This window comes from Malaclemys terrapin, chromosome 21 (genome assembly GCF_027887155.1).
Source record: "Malaclemys terrapin pileata isolate rMalTer1 chromosome 21, rMalTer1.hap1, whole genome shotgun sequence".
Classification (NCBI taxonomy): Eukaryota; Metazoa; Chordata; order Testudines; family Emydidae; genus Malaclemys; species Malaclemys terrapin.
In genome coordinates this window covers 18,943,177-18,959,787 of record NC_071525.1, presented here as the reverse complement: position 1 = coordinate 18,959,787, position 16,611 = coordinate 18,943,177, and the positions used below count along the sequence as shown (strand labels likewise).

Genomic DNA, 16,611 nt, shown 5'->3' with positions numbered 1-16,611 from the left:
ACGCCTGGGCAGATTTCAGGGGTTACCTCACTTTTCCGCTGTTGGGTCAGAGGCTCAGTGTTCTTCCTGTGTTGGTCAAGTGCTGTGGATCACGCCTTGCTGACAGCACAATACAAAGCCATCCCGGGCCTCGGAAGGGTGTGAGATCCTCTACCCGAGAGGAGCAGACGGGGCTGGCTTCAGAGGAGACGATCAGCCAGGAGCGGCCGCCCTTAGAGAGCCCCACAGACAGGAAAGGAGAAGTACACACACCGTTAGCACTCAGAGGTATTAGAGGGTGGCCAGGACTCCTGGGTTCCCTACGTGGCTCTGGGGAGGGGAGTTGGGTCTAGGGGTTAGAGTAGAGGGGGTTGGGAACCAGGACTTCTGGGCTCTACCCTGGCTCTGGGAGGGGAGTGGGGTCTAGTGGATTAGAGGGGGGCTGGGAGCCAGGACTCCTGGGTTCTCTCCCCACTTTGGGGGGCTGGGAACCAGGACTGCTGGGCTGTATTCTTGGTTCTGGAGGGTAAAATCTAATAACTAAAGTAACCGGAGCTCCCATCCCATGCAGAAGAGGAAGTGGTGCTGGGACGGGGGTGGCGTGGAGTCTGTCTTTCCTCTTCCCCTGTGTAACAACCGTCCCTGGGTTGGGACATCGGGTGGGACGGATCCTGGGGCCTGGGTCTCGAAAAGCAGGTGTTTGAGCAGGGTGTGCTCAAGAAATAGCTGCAGTAGCGGGCTGGCAGCCACTAGAGGGGGGCAGAGAGCCTGCCAGCTGCCGGGTTACCAGAGTTTACTGGAATCAGTTGCTACAGATTTTACAAAACTTTCCGTGCACTTCTCAGCCCTTCGTTTAACTCAAGGCCTCCAGGTCTTTGCCCCGCAACAGCTGGGGAGGCAGCCCCAGCTCTCCCCACACAGACGAGTTAACTGGGGGCAGAGTTAGGGGTAGGGGTGGTCTGACTGTGGGAAGTTTTTCTCAAGTGGAGATGCTGCCTCTCAGAAGGAATGTGCCAGATTGATGGACTTGGCTAGCCGGGCTGTACCCCCCACTGTAACCACTAGATCCCAGAGCCAGGAACCCTAAAAGCCAGCCCTCCCTGCTATGAACCACTGGGCCCCACTCCCCTCCTGGTAGCAGTAATAGAACCCAGGAGTCCTGACCCCAACTCCCCACACCATACTCCACTCCCATCCCAGTACCAGAACCCAGGAGTCCTGACCCCAGCCACCCTGCTCTAACCCCCTGGACCCGTACCCCCATCCAGATGTGGGAATAGAACCCAGGCATGCTGATCATCCCCAACTCTTTTCGGAAAGTTTGCAAGGCATATCCCGCGTGGGAGGGGAGCTCTTAACGAACAGCCTGCTAATCACTGTGGGGCAGAGAAACCCTCCCCTCCCAGGTTTCCCACATTTGGGTCATTCGTCCCCTATTGCATGGTTTGAAGGTCATGGTGGGGTAACTCTGGGAGGGCCTGTGCTGAATAATAATTTGAACCCCACTGAAATAGTAATAAATAATTCGCTGATCATGGTGCAACATGCAACAAACCACAGGCATAATGATTTTCCATCTGAATTTCTCAGCGTCCAGGGCCCCCACTGGCAGCCTACAGATTTTTGAGTATCACCTGGTGAAATATTTTGATCAAATTATTTTTTTCAGTAAAAAATGCAGATTTGGTGACACTGGAACATTTCATGAATCCAGGCCAGTTTCATTAAATTGTTAATTTCAGGATCTCTCCCCCCCCTGGGCCTGCCAAAAAAACAAACTCCCACCCCATTGAAATATTTCCACTGGGCATTTTTGGAAATGAAAAGTGACTATTTGAAATTACTTCTCATTTTGAAATATCCTTGAATTTTATCCATTTTTAAATGATTCAAAGCCATGAAAAACACTTGAGATCCAAACGAAATCGTTCTGTTCGGGTCGAAGGAAATGGTTCCCCAAACTGATTTTTTCTGACTTTTTCAGTCACTGAAAATTGCAAAAAAATTTCATTGTGGTTCGATCTGAAACAATTTTTCCTCCTCGATGGTTCGGACTCACCAACAAACTGAAAAGTGCATTATTGGAGGGCACCCAATGGCATCCAACACAGACCATAGACCTCCCCCCAGTTATTCCTGCTTGAACTAAAGCCGAACTTTTAGAAACAACTCCAGTCTTGATTTTGAAACGGCCAGTGATGGAGAATCCACTAGAGCCGTTAGGAAGTTATTCTGATGATGAATTCCGTCACCGTTAAAAAGTTGCCTCTTTTTTCCAATTTACATAAGAACATAACATAAGAACATAAGAACGGCCGTACCCCGGGTCAGACCAAAGGTCCTTCTAGCCCAGTATCCTGTCTACCGACAGTGGCCAATGCCAGGTGACCCAGAGGGAGTGAACGTAACAGGCAATGATCAAGTGATCTCTCTCCTGCCATCCATCTCCACCCTCTGACAAACAGAGGCTAGGGACACCATTCCTTACCCATCCTGGCTAATAGCCATTAATGGACTTAACCTCCATGAATTTATCCAGTTCTCTTTTAAACGCTGTTATAGTCCTAGACTTCACAACTTCCTCAGGTAAGGAGTTCCACAAGTTGACTGTGCACTGCGTGAAGAAGAATTTCCTTGTATTTGTTTTAAACCTGCTGCCTATTAATTTCATTTGGTGACCCCTAGTTCTTGTATTATGGGAATAAGTAAATAACTTTTCCTTATCCACTTTCTCCACATCACTCATGATTTTATAGACCTCTATCATATCCCCCCTTAGTCTCCTCTTTTCCAAGCTGAAGAGTCCTAGCCTCTTTAATCTCTCCTCATATGGGACCCGTTCCAAACCCCTAATCATTTTAGTTGCCCTTTTCTGAACCTTTTCTAGTGCCAGTATATCTTTTTTGAGATGAGGAGACCACATCTGTACGCAGTATTCGAGATGTGAGTGTACCATCGATTTATATAAGGGCAATAATATATTCTCAGTCTTATTCTCTATCCCCTTTTTAATGATCCCTAACATCCTGTTTGCTTTTTTGACTACCTCTGTACACTGCGCGGACATCTTCAGAGAACTACCCACGATGACGCCAAGATCTTTTTCCTGACTTGTTGTAGCTAAATTAGCCTCCATCATATTGTATGTATAGTTGGGGTTATTTTTTCCAATGTGCATTACTTTACATTTATCCACATAACATTTCATTTGCCATTTTGTTGCCCAATCACTTAGTTTTGTGAGATCTTTTTGAAGTTCTTCACAGTCTGCTTTGGTCTTAAATTTGTCTTGCTTCAACTTCCAGCCATAGGGTCTTGTTAGGCTTTTGGTTGCTAGACCAAAGAGCCCATGGTCAAATATTTGTTTTTCATGTAGGTACTTATAGACTGGAACCCCTTCAACTTCACCTCTTCAACTTCTCTTTGTTAAGCTAGATATTTGGATTTCCTGGAATTTCTCACTATAAGGCAGGTGTTCCAATATTTGAATCATTCCCATCACTCTTCTCAGAGTCCTCTCCAATTTGTCACTGTCCTTGAGTTTGACGACTTTGACCTAACGCAGTGACCGGGAAATAAGTAAGTTAATTTACCGGTTAGGGGCCAGAAGAGTATCTTGGTCCCCTTTCTCTATCATCTTTGTCCAAGTTTCTCACCGAGTGTAAATGTGGTGCAACAGAATACAGGAGTCCCACATTCCCTTGGATCTTCTGAAGGGGGTGTGCCTTCCAAGTCACTGGGTGGTTGGGAGGTTGCCAGGGGAGATAATTAATGGACGAGTTGTATTGGTGTTTGACAGGTTGAGAAAGAGGTAAGACGGAGAGAATTGAAGACATCCCCATGGCTGTGAAGGGCACCTCTCCCCCCACAAATATGTTGGATGACTTTACTGCCTCCTATTATGATGACTCTAACTACAATCATGAAGATGCGGACCGGAAGCGAGCGCTCCTTAGTAGCATGCACGTGGTGTCCATGGTGATCTATTCCATTGCCTTCGTGCTGGGAGTGACGGGCAACGGGCTGGTAATCTTCATCACCGGTTTCCGGATGAAGAGGACGGTCAACACCATCTGGTTTCTCAACCTGGCCGTGGCCGACTTCATCTTCACCTTCTTCCTCCCCTTCAGTGTGGCCTACACAGCCCTTGGCTTCCACTGGCCATTTGGAAGGGCATGGTGTAAGATCAACACCACTTTGGCCTTTCTCAATCTCTATGCCAGCGTCTACCTCCTCATGGTCATCAGCATAGACCGATGCATCTCCGTAGTGCGCCCTGTGTGGGCCCAGAACCACCGCACACCCCGCCTGGCTTTCCTGGTAGCCTTGGGTGTGTGGGTCGTGGCCTTGGCCTTGTGTTCTCCAAACCTATACTTCCGGCACACGGATCCCTCCCCGAGGAACGAGAACATCACCAACTGTTACAACAATTTCGACACGGCCGGGGAAGGGGCCACTGAGGAGCAGAGAAAAAACAGGTTTAACACTAACCACCGGGCCATGACCATCAGCCGCTTTATCTTAGGCTTCGTTATCCCCTTCACCGTCATCGTGTGCTGCTACGGTGCCATCTTGGCCAAGCTAAAGAGGAATCAACTGGCCCGATCTGGAAAGCCCTTCAAGGTCATTGCCGCTGTGATCGTGGCTTTCTTCCTCTGCTGGCTCCCCTACCACATCTTCTCCTTCCTGGAGATGAACCGGACACCCAGCCTGGACACCGCCCTCATTGTTGGCCTCCCCTTGACCGCCAGCCTGGCCTTCATCAACAGCTGCCTCAACCCCATCCTCTACGTCTTCATGGGTCAGGACTTTAAGGAGAAGGTGCGCCGCTCCCTCTTCTCAGCCTTCGAAAGGGCCTTCAGCGAAGAGGCCGTCAGCACCACTGCGAACACAAAGAGCAAGTCCACCGACATGGACTCCCAGGTCTTCTAGGCACCATGCTTCTGCTGAGAGCTGGGAACCTCATCCGTGTTCGGCCAGAACCTCTCCCCCACATCAACAGGGGCAAAATTGACCCAATGAACTCCACCCTTCCATAGACATGATTCCCCGCTCACCTCTGCTTGTGTTGATATACTCTTGCCAGGGATGGTCTAGGTTTGCTTGATCCTGCCTCGCCATGGGAGAAGAGGCTTGAAAGCCTCTTGAGGTTCCTTCTAACCCTACATTTCTGTGTACAGATGCTTCCGTGTGGATGGATAGAAGCCAATGAAAAACAAAATGCCATCACCTGGTGGTGGGATCCTTCACTGATTTCTCTGTGGTTAAATGCATTCAGCAAGCATAACTTGAGCATAGTTTTATATACCCAAGAGTGATTTGGGGGGGCAACCAGCTGGAGAGATCTGGTGTTCGGAGGGACTTTGTTGAAATGACATCTCTTTAAAACGGCTCCATTTGGTCTCTGAGAACAGACACTGAAACCTTGGCTTTTCTCCTTTCCTCCTTAATAGCGTGTCGCTCGGTTTCTTAGTTAACAGAGTTTTATTGTAAGCTGAGGCTGTACAAAATAAAATTCTGGTGCTTGCAGATCCTTGGAACTGGGAATTGTATCTGAATGGGGGACACAGCCAAGATAATAGAGACAATAGAGTTCTGTTGTAGAAAGATTCTGGTTTCTTCATTAAAAAAAAGACACCTTCTTAGTAAGGGTGAATTGTTCACTAAGGGGGAATTCTCTGTAGGGGAGTTTAGTTCATTATGGGGGGGTCACTCAAAGGATTATGAGCTCATTATCAGAAGTAATCACTACAGTAAAAGATGACTTGTTTGGAAATAGAGCTCTGGGAGGGGAGTGGGGTCTAGTGGTTTAGAGTGGGGGGAGGTGGACAGGGGAGAGTCTGGGATCCAGGACTCCTGGGTTCTCTCCCCAGCTCTGAGAGGGGCGTGGGGCATAGTGGGTTAGAGTAGGGGGAGGTGGACGGGGGAGTGGCTGGGAGCCAGGACTCCTGGGTTCTAGCCAATGCTCTGGGAGGGGAGTGGGGTCAAAGGTTACAGCAGGCCATGGGTGGGGACTTGGAGGCAGGAATCCTGTGTGTGATTACGGGGCAGGTTGCTTTTTTGAGAGGGACAGGGAGGGTGTGAGGGATCGCAAACAGCTGGGCACAGGACAGAAGGGGAGGAAAAGCCACGCAAGACACATGATGGTCTAAGGACAGGGCCCTGGGGTTGGTCAGTGTCACCGTCCTGTCTGATGGCACCAAATTTCTGCCACTTAGTGGCCAGATGCTAGGATAGGCCGAACCGGATCTTTCTTTGTAGCCTCTGGACCGCCAGATATATCGAGCCTTCATAATGGTGGGATTTAAAATCCGGGTGGGAGCAGGGATGTGACAAGCCCTAACTCCTGTACAAATAGAGTTAATGCACAAGGGACACCCAGGTCTTACTCACTGGACCCCACTCCCCTCCCAGAGCTGGGGAGAGAACCCAGGAGTCCTGGCTCCCAGCCCCCCTGCTCTACCCACTAGATGCTATTCCCATTCCCAGAGCTGAGGAGAGAACCCAGGCATTTTGGCTCCCAGTGATAGTCAGAAGGGCCAGTCTCTAGGTGTAAGAGAGCACAAGGCCCATCCTCCTCCCGCTCTGGGCTGGACAGACTGACAGACCGCAGAGCAGCCAGACGAACATCCTGACTCCTTCCCTGTCAATGTTCCCATCTCCCCATGGCAGCTCTCGACTCCCTGCCAGACGCCTGCCCCTCCCTGTGTCAGCCTGGCCCAGACTTGTACAGGGGAGAGGACACAGAACTGCCATCATTGGATCAGCCCTATGGGCCCATCTAGCCTGGTATTCCGTCCCCTCGCTGCCTACCTGGACCAAGCCCATAGGCCCATCTAACCCTGCACCCCGCCCCCTCCCTTCTGCCCCAGATCAGTGTCATGGGCCCATCTAGCCTGATATCCTGCCCTCTCCCTGATTCCTAGATCAGGGCCATGGGCCCACCTAACCCAGTATCCTGCCCCCTCCCTGACTACCTAGATCAGGCCCATGGGCTCAACCAACCTGGTGTCCTGCCCCCTTATTTAATGCCCCTTTGTGCAGCCCTAGAGCTTGGTAACCAGATGCCAAAGCCGCAGTGCTGGGCTCCTCAAGGCTTGGTAGGTTTCTCAGCACTGGACAGCTCCACCATCTCCGAGCACATGGCACTAAGAGTTACAGGAGGAGCAGAGAGACAGAGGGGCTGGTCCAAGTGGGGTGGGAGCAGCAGATGGGGCTGGTTCTTGCCCCCAGGAGGATGACGAAGGCCTCCTCTGTGGAGAGGAAGGAGGTGAAGATGAAGTCGGCTATGTCCAAGTTGAGGTTCCAGACAGCAGCCACCAGCTGGTGATGAAGATGACCAAGCCAGTGTCTGTCATGCTGAGTAGGAATCCCAGATTGAAGAGGATGGGAAAGAGAAGTCCTGTCCATTCACACTGGTCTTCATCCTCTTCTTCGTGCTGGTAGGGATTCCCAAAGAAGGGGTGTAAGGTGCTGTTCACATACGGAAAGCGGGGGGAGGTCCAGGGGGGCCAGAAGGGCATGGTCTCCTCCATCCTACACCATCCAAACCCACATCCACCATCCCCGGGGGTTGACAGAACTGGGAAGAAAATGGTTTTCCCACGCCACACATTTTCATGAACCAAAAACATGGGGGGAGGGAAATCGATTTGGGACAATTAGAGATTCCAAGGCTAGAAGGAACCATTGTGACCATCTAGCCCAATGGTCCCCAAACTTTTTACCCCGTACTCCCCCTTAGCCCTGTCCATGTCCTCTGCCCACGGAGCTGGGGCTGGGAGTGGAGCTCTGGGAGAGGGAGGGGCGTGGACATGGAGTCCTGGCTGTGGGGGCGGCAGCCAGGGCTTAGCGCAATCCTTGTTTTGGAAGAATCAGATTCTTTCGTCTGGAAATTCAAAACTTCCTCACACCCCAAAAAAACCTTTTTTGAGTCAGGAGATCTGTGGAATTCCCATGAAAAGTTCTAATTTAGAAGAAATCGGTGTTTTTGGACAGGCAAAAAAGTCTTGCCGAAAATTTTAGCTCATCAGATAAGTAGTGAGATGGGCCGAAAACCCCACCCCCTTCCTCGCCTTGCAGAGTGGGCAGAGCTTTCTCTTCCCTGGGGGTGGGGCTGCCCCACTTTTCTCTCAGAAGGGTGGGGCTGCTTCTTCCCCCTCCCCTCTCGCTCTGCCATGCGCTGATTGGCAGCTGCCTCCCCTTGCCATGACACGTGCTGATTGGCTACTTGTCAGTGCCACTCCATCATTGGCTGCGGGATATTGAAAGATGAAAGGGCAGGAGCTGGTCCAATCCAGTTCTGACTAGACCAGTGTGGGGAGGGGGGGCAGGAGAGGGAGGAGCCAACCCAGGCCACACCCCCACAGGCCGAAGTGGGGTGCAGCTGTGTGAATAGAGATGGGGTGATGGGTTGGTTGTGTGGGAAATCTCTCTTCCAGGGCTGGGGCAGCTGGATGTGGGGCAGCGTCTCCACACTGGTAGAGGGTAGTAGTGGGGATAATGGGACACGAGGTTCCCTCTGAAGCTACTCCCCCATAACCCATTGGTCCGTTTCAAATCTTCCCTGACTCAGCCCAGGTGCCACCCCGACCGTACCCTCTACAGAGCCACGGTCCCGTCAGCCACTGGGGGGATCCACCGGCTCCATCGAGGGCAGGCTGGGGTATTGGGGGCTCTTCACAAGAGGGACCCTGCCTGGGGAGGGGAGTCAGGAGGGACCCGGGGTTCCACTGGAGGGATCAGAGCCTTTCCTTACCCATGGATCCCCAGAGTGGTTCTCCCCCCGCGGCCCTGGCACCTGATGCTCCGGGCAGGCTGGGAAGCTTGGTGGGTCATGGGAAGAGGAAGGAGGAGACGGGATTGGGGACTTGGATTATTAGCAGCCTTGGGACTGTCATTTTACCATGTCATTGTTGCTAACAAATGGCAAATGGATCTGGGAGGGGAGCAGGGTCTAGTGGTTAGAGCAGCAGGCAAGGCTGAGGGGTCAAACTCCTGGGTTCCATCGCCAGCTTTACAAGTCATTTCTCAGATGGATGGTCTGGTATGAACCGGCCTCCACTTCATTCTCTGCCCTCAGCCACCCCTCTGTGATTCCTCAGCTGTCTCCACTTGCCCTGCTGCGAAAAGGCCCGGGGCTGTGCCAGGATGTGGCTGTGTCTCCACACCTGCTCTTGGCTCATGGCCACCCCGAATGGGAGCATCTGCCTCTGAGAACCGCGAGGCTGATTCTGTGCTGAGGTCCAGGGGTGAGTCGGGGGGCGGGGGAGATGTTGTGACATTCAGCAGGTAGCAGTCAGAGCTGGACGCCTCTGAGGTTTGCAGATGCGATTAGCCCCAGCCCCCTCTGCACCTTCTCCTCCGCTGAGCCCCACAGAGCCTCCCCGAGAGAATCCCACAGAAAACCAGCCTCCTGGCCCCAGACACAGTCAACCTATGTGAGCTGCAGCCACCACCTTGGGGATCAATGCTGAGATGCTGGGAAAAGGTGCCACCCCTCAGCCAGAGCCAGGGATAGAACCCAGGAGTCCTGTTCCACGCCTGGGCAGATTTTAGGGGTTACGTCACTTTTCCGCTGTTCTCGCTGTTGGGTCAGAGGCTCAGTGTTCTTCCTGTGTTGGGCAAGTGCTGTGGATCACGCCTTGCTGACAGCACAATACAAAGCCATCCCGGGCCTCTGCAGGATGTGAGATCCTCTACCCGAGAGGAGCAGACGGGGCTGGCTTCAGAGGAGACGATCAGCCAGGGGCAGCCGCCCTTAGAGAGCCCCACAGACGGGAAAGGAGACATCACACACACCGTGAGCACTCAGAGGTATAAGAGGGTGGCCAGGACTCCTGGGTTCTCTATGTGGCTCTGGGGAGGGGAGTTAGGTCCAGGGGTTAGAGCAGGGGGACTGGGAACCAGGACTCCTGGGTTCTACCCTGGCAGGGCCAGCTCCAGCATTTCTGCCGCCCCAAGCAAAAAAAAAAAAAGAAAAGTTCAGCGTCAGGTCCTTTGCTCCTAGAGGGAGTGAGAGACCTGCCGCCCCCGTATTGCCATAGGAACCACCCCTCTCCTTTGGCCGCCCCAAGCACCTGCTTGTTAACCTGGTGCCTGGAGCTGGTCCTGTACCCTGGTTCTCGGAGGGGAGTGGGGGGCTGGGAGCCAGGACGCCTGGCTTCTCTCCCGAGCTCTGGGAGCAGAATGGGGTTTAGTGGATTAGAGGGGGACTGGGAACCAGGATTCCTGGGTTCTACCATGGCTCTGGGAGGGGAGTGGGGGGCTGAGAGCCAGGACTCCTGGGTTCTCTCTCCACCTTTGGGGGGCTGGGACTGGGAGCCAGGACTGCTGGGCTGTATTCTTGGTTCTGAAGGGGTCAAATCTCATAACTAAAGTAGCCGGAGCTCCCTTCCCAGGCAGAAGAGGAAGTGGTGCTGGGACAGGGTGGCGTGGAGTCTGTCTTTCCTCTTCCCCTGTTTAACAACCGCCCCTGGGTTGGGACATCGGGTGGGACGGATCCTGGGGCCTGGGTCTCGAAAAGCAGGTGTTTGAGCAGGGTGTGCTGAAGAAATAGCTGCAGTAGCGGGCTGGCAGCCACTCGAGGGGGGCAGAGAGCCTGCCAGCTGCCTGGTTACCAGAGTTTACTGGAATCAGTTGTTACAGATTTTACAAATCTTTCCGTGCACTTCTCAGCCCTTCGTTTAACTCAAGGCCCACAAGTCTTTGCCCCCCAAAAGCTGGAAAGGCAGCCCCAGCTCTCCCCGCACAGACGAGTTAACTGGGGGCAGAGTTCGGGGTAGGGGTGGTCTGACTGTGGGAAGTTTTTCTCACGTGGAGATGCTGCCTCTCAGAAGGAATGTGCCAGATTGATGGACTTGGCTAGCCGGGCTGTACTCCCCACTGTAACCACTAGATCCCAGGGCCAGGAACCCTAAAGGCCAACCCTCCCTGCTATAAACCACTGGGCCCCACTCCCCTCCTAGTACCAGTAATAGAACCCAGGAGTCCTGACCCCCAACTCCCCACGCCATACTCCACTCCCATCCCAGTACCAGAACCCAGGAGTCCTGACCCCAGCCACCCTGCTCTAACCCCCTGGACCACTCCCAACACCAGAGGTGGGAATAGAACCCAGGCATGCTGATTATTCCCAACTCTTTTCTGAAAGTTTGCAACGTGTATCGTGGGTGGGAGGGGAGCTATTAACGAACAGCTTGCTAATCACTGTGGGGCAGAGAAACCCTCCCCTCCCAGGTTTCCCACATTTGGGTCATTCGTCCCCTATTGCATGGTTTGAAGGTCATGGTGGGGTAACTCTGGGAAGGCCTGTGCTGAATAATAATTTGAACCCCACTGAAATAGTAATAAATAATTCGCTGATCGTGGTGCAACATGCAACAAACAACAGGCATTTTGATTTTCCATCTGAATTTCTCAGTGTCCAGGGCCCACCACTGGCAGCCTACAGATTTTTGAGTAACACCCGGTGAAAAATTTTGACCAAATTGTTTTTTTCAGTAAAAAATGCAGATTTGGTGACACTGGAAATTTCATGAATCCAGGCCGGTTTCACTAAATTGTTCATTTCAGGATCTCGCCCCCCCTCGGCCTGCCAAAAAAACAACCCCCCCCCATTGAAATGTTTCCCCTGGGATTTTTGGAAATGAAAAGTGACTATTTGAAATTACTTCTCATTTTGAAATATCCTTGAATTTTATCCATTTTTAAATGATTCAAAGCCATGAAAAACACTTGAGATCCAAACAAAATCGTTCTCTTTGGATCGAAGGAAATGGTTCCCCAAACTGATTTTTTCTGACTTTTTCAGTCACTGAAAATTGCAAAAAATTTCATTGTGCTTCGATCTGAAACAATTTTTCCTCCTCGATGGTTCGGACTCACCAACAAACTGGAAAGTGCATTATTGGAGGGCACCCAATGGCATCCAACACAGACCATAGACCTCCCCCCAGTTATTCCTGCTTGAACTAAAGCCGAACTTTTAGAAACAACTCCAGTCTTGATTTTGAAACGGCCAGTGATGGAGAATCCACTAGAGCCGTTAGGAAGTTATTCTGATGATGAATTCCGTCACCGTTAAAAAGTTGCCTCTTTTTTCCAATTTACATAAGAACATAACATAAGAACATAAGAACGGCCGTACCCCGGGTCAGACCAAAGGTCCTTCTAGCCCAGTATCCTGTCTACCGACAGTGGCCAATGCCAGGTGCCCCAGAGGGAGTGAACGTAACAGGCAATGATCAAGTGATCTCTCTCCTGCCATCCATCTCCACCCTCTGACAAACACAGGCTAGGGACACCATTCCTTACCCATCCTGGCTAATAGCCATTAATGGACTTAACCTCCATGAATTTATCCAGTTCTCTTTTAAACGCTGTTATAGTCCTAGATTTCACAACTTCCTCAGGTAAGGAATTCCACAAGTTGACTGTGCACTGCGTGAAGAAGAACTTCCTTTTATTTGTTTTAAACCTGCTGCCTATTAATTTCATTTGGTGACCCCTACTTCTTGTATTATGGGAATAAATAAATAAACCCCTTCAACTTCACCTCTTCAACTTCTCTTTGTTAAGCTAGATATTTGGATTTCCTGGAATTTCTCACTATAAGGCAGGTATTCCAATATTTGAATCATTCCCATCACTCTTCTCCAAGTCCTCTCCAATTTGTCACTGTCCTTGAGTTTGAAGACTTTGACCTAACGCAGTGACCGGGAAATAAGTAAATTAATTTACCGGTTAGGGGCCAGGAGAGTACCTTGGTCCCCTTTCTCTATCATCTTTGTCCCAGTTTCTCACCGAGTGTAAATGTGGTGCAACAGAATACAGGAGTCCCACATTCCCTTGGCCCTTCTGAAGGGAGGTGTTCCCTCCAAGTCACTGGCTGGTTGGGAGGTTGCCAGGGGAGATATCTAATGGAGGAATTGTGTTGGTGTCTGACAGGTGGAGAAAGAGGTAAGACGGAGAGAATTGAAGACATCCCCATGGCTGTGAAGGGCACCTCTCCCCCCACAAATATGTTGGATGACTTTACTGCCTCCTATTATGATGACTCTGACTACAATCATGAAGATGCGGACCGGAAGCGAGCGCTCCTTAGTAGCATGCACGTGGTGTCCATGGTGATCTATTCCATTGCCTTCGTGCTGGGAGTGACGGGCAACGGGCTGGTCATCTTCATCACCGGTTTCCGGATGAAGAGGACGGTCAACACCATCTGGTTTCTCAACCTGGCCGTGGCCGACTTCATCTTCACCTTCTTCCTCCCCTTCAGTGTGGCCTACACAGCCCTTGGCTTCCACTGGCCATTTGGAAGGGCATGGTGTAAGATCAACACCACTTTGGCCTTCCTCAATCTCTACGCCAGCGTCTACCTCCTCATGGTCATCAGCATAGACCGATGCATCTCTGTAGTGCGCCCTGTGTGGGCCCAGAACCACCGCACACCCCGCCTGGCTTTCCTGGTAGCCTTGGGTGTGTGGGTCGTGGCCTTGGCCTTGTGTTCTCCAAACCTATACTTCCGCCACACGGCACCCTCCCCAGACAACGAGAACATCACCAACTGCTACAACAATTTCGACACGGCCGGGGAAGGGGCCACCACGGAGCAGAGAAAAAACAGGTTTAACACTAACCACCGGGCCATGACCATCAGCCGCTTTATCTTAGGCTTCGTTATCCCCTTCACCGTCATCGTGTGCTGCTACAGTGCCATCTTGGCCAAGCTAAAGAGGAACCAACTGGCCCGATCTGGAAAGCCCTTCATGGTCATTGCCGCTGTGATCGTGGCTTTCTTCCTCTGCTGGCTCCCCTACCACATCTTCTCCTTCCTGGAGATGAACCGGACACCCAGCCTGGACACCACCCTCATTGTCGGCCTCCCCTTGACCGCCAGCCTGGCCTTCATCAACAGCTGCCTCAACCCCATCCTCTACGTCTTCATGGGTCAGGACTTTAAGGAGAAGGTGCGCCGCTCCCTCTTCTCAGCCTTCGAAAGGGCCTTCAGCGAAGAGGCCGTCAGCACCACTGTGAACACGAAGAGCAAGTCCACAGACATGGACTCCCAGGTCTTCTAGGCACCATGCGTCTGCTGAGAGCTGGGAACCTCATCCGTGTTCGGCCAGAACCTCTCACCCACATCAACAGGGGCAAAATTGACCCAATGAACTCCACCCTTCCATAGACATGATTCCCCGCTCAGCTCTGCTTGTTTTGATATACTCCTGCCAGGGATGGTCTAGGTTCACTTGATCTTGTCTCGCCATGGGAGAAGAGGCTTGAAAGCCTCTTGAGGTTCCTGCTAGCCCTACATTTCTGTGTACAGATGCTTCCGTGTGGATGGATAGAAGCCAATGAAAAACAAAATGCCATCACCTGGTGGTGGGATCCTTCACTGATTTCTCTGTGGTTAAATGCATTCAGCAAGCATAACTTGAGTATCGTTTTATATACCCAAGAGTGATTTGGGGGGCAACCAGCTGGAGAGATCTGGTGTTCGGAGGGACTTTGTTGAAATGACATCTCTTTAAAACAGCTCCATTTGGTCTCTGAGAACAGACACTGAAACCTTGGCTTTTCTCCTTTCCTCCTTAATAGCGTGTCGCTTGGTTTCTTAGTTAACAGAGTTTTATTGAAAGCTGAGGCTGTACAAAATAAAATTCTAATAATTCTCATTATCAGAAGTTATCACTACAGTAAAAGATGACTTGTTTGGAAATAGAGCTCTGAGAGGGGAGTGGGGCACAGTGGGTTAGAGTGGGTGGAGGAGAAGAGGGGAGAGGCTGGGAGCCAGGACTCCTGGGTTCTATCCAAAGCTCTGGGAGGGGAGTGGGGTCAAGGGGTACAGCAGGCCATGGGTGGGGACTTGGAGGCAGGAGTTCTGTGTGTGATTAAGGGGCAGGTTGCTTTTTTGAGGGGGGCAGGCATGGCGTGAGGGATCGCAAACAGCTGGGCATGGGACAGAAGGGACCCAGGGGAGGAAAAACCACCCGAGACACATGATGGTCCAAGGACAGGGCCCTGGGGTTGGTTAGTGTCACCGTCCTGTCTGATGGCACCAAATTTCTGCCACTTAGTGGCCAGATGCCAGGATAGGCCAAACCAGATCCTTCTTTGTCGCCTCTGGACCGCCAGATATATCGAGCCTTTATAATGGTGGGATTTAAAACCTGGGTGGGAGTAGGGATCTGACAAGCCCTAACTCCTGTACAAATAGAGTTAATGCACAAGGGACACCCAGGTCTTACTCACTGGACCCCACTCCCCTCCCGGAGCTGGGGAGAGAACCCAGGTATCCTGGCTCCCAGTGATAGTCAGAAGGGCCAGTCTCTGGCTGCAAGGGAGCACAAGGCCCATCCTCCTTCCGCTCTGGGCTGGACAGACTGACAGACCGCAGAGCAGCCAGACGAACGCCCTGACTCCTTCCCTGTCAATGTTCCCACCTCCCCATGGCAGCTCTCGACTCCCTGCCAGACGCCTGCCCCTCCCTGTGTCAGCCTGGCCCAGACTTGTACAGGGGCCAAGACACAGAACTGCCATCATTGGATCAGCCCTATGGGCCCATCTAGCCTGGTATCCCGCTCCCTCCCTGACTACCTGGATCAGGCCAATAGGTCCATATAACGCTGCACCCCGCCCCCTCCCTTCTGCCCGAGATCAGTGTCATGGGCCCATCTAACCCAGTATCCTGCTCCCTCCCTGACTACCTAGATCAGTCCCATGGGCTCATCAACCTGGTGTCCTGCCCCCTTATTTAATGCTCCTTTGTGCAGCCCTAGAGCTTGATAACCAGATGCCAAAGCCGCAGTGCTGGGCTCCTCAAGGCCTCATAGGTTTCTCAGCACTGGACAGCTCCACCATCTTGGAGCACATGGCACTAAAACTTACAGGAGGAGGAGAGAGACAGAGGGGCTGGTCCAAGTGGGGTGGGAGCAGCAGAGAGGGCTGGTTCTTGCCCCCCAGGAGGATGACGAAGGCCTCCTCTGTGGAGATGAAGGAGGTGAAGATGAAGTCGGCCACGGCCAGGATGAGGTTACAGATGGCGGCCACCAGCTGGCGATGAAGATGACCCGGCCATTGTCTGTTATGCTGAGTAGGAATCCCAGGCTGAAGAAGACAGCAAAGAGAACTCCTGTACATTCACACTGGGTTCCATCCTCTTCTCCATGCTGGTAGGGATTCCCGAAGAAGGGGTGTAAGGTGCTGTTCACATACGGAAAGGTGGATTGGGCCCAGGGGCACTGGAAGGGCATGGTCTCCTCCATCCTACGCCATCCAAACCCACGTCCACTGTCCCCATTACTGCCGGTGGGCCGAGGGAGCAGGGGGTTGACAGAGCTGAGCAGAAAATGGTTTTCTCATGCCACACATTTTTGAAAAATGTTCCTGTCCCAAATTGGAGTCAAACCTTGAAATTCTAATGTTTTCATGAACCAAAAAACCTGGGGGGAAAAAACAATTCGGGAGAATCAGAGATTCCAAGGCCAGAAGGGACCATTGTGATCATCTAGTCCACTGGTCCCCAAACATTTTCCATCGTGCCCCCCCCTTACACCTGGGGGAGGAGCCAACCCAGGCCACACCCCCACAGGCCAAAGTAGGGTGCAGCCTTATGAATGGGGCGATGGG

At 52.0% G+C, this 16,611-nt stretch overlaps 1 protein-coding gene and 1 pseudogene across 3 annotated transcripts; both read left to right on the top strand.

Annotated features, from left to right (window-relative positions):
• Positions 1-121: 121 nt before the first annotated feature.
• LOC128827127 (chemerin-like receptor 1) lies at positions 122-14,415 on the top strand. 3 transcript variants are annotated; one of them, XM_054010872.1, is made up of 3 exons: positions 122-267; positions 2,542-2,565; positions 12,928-14,415. In XM_054010872.1, the coding sequence occupies exon 3, from the start codon at positions 12,969-12,971 to the stop codon at positions 14,058-14,060; it is 1,092 nt and encodes a 363-aa protein (XP_053866847.1). In that variant the 5' UTR covers positions 122-267; positions 2,542-2,565; positions 12,928-12,968; the 3' UTR covers positions 14,061-14,415. The 3 variants fall into 3 exon arrangements, with proteins under 3 accessions (XP_053866847.1, XP_053866848.1, XP_053866846.1); XM_054010873.1 differs by lacking the exons at positions 122-267; positions 2,542-2,565 and adding an exon at positions 9,633-9,781; XM_054010871.1 differs by lacking the exons at positions 122-267; positions 2,542-2,565 and adding an exon at positions 9,633-9,795.
• On the top strand, positions 3,751-5,508 carry LOC128827128 (chemerin-like receptor 1; annotated as a pseudogene).
• Positions 14,416-16,611: the final 2,196 nt, after the last annotated feature.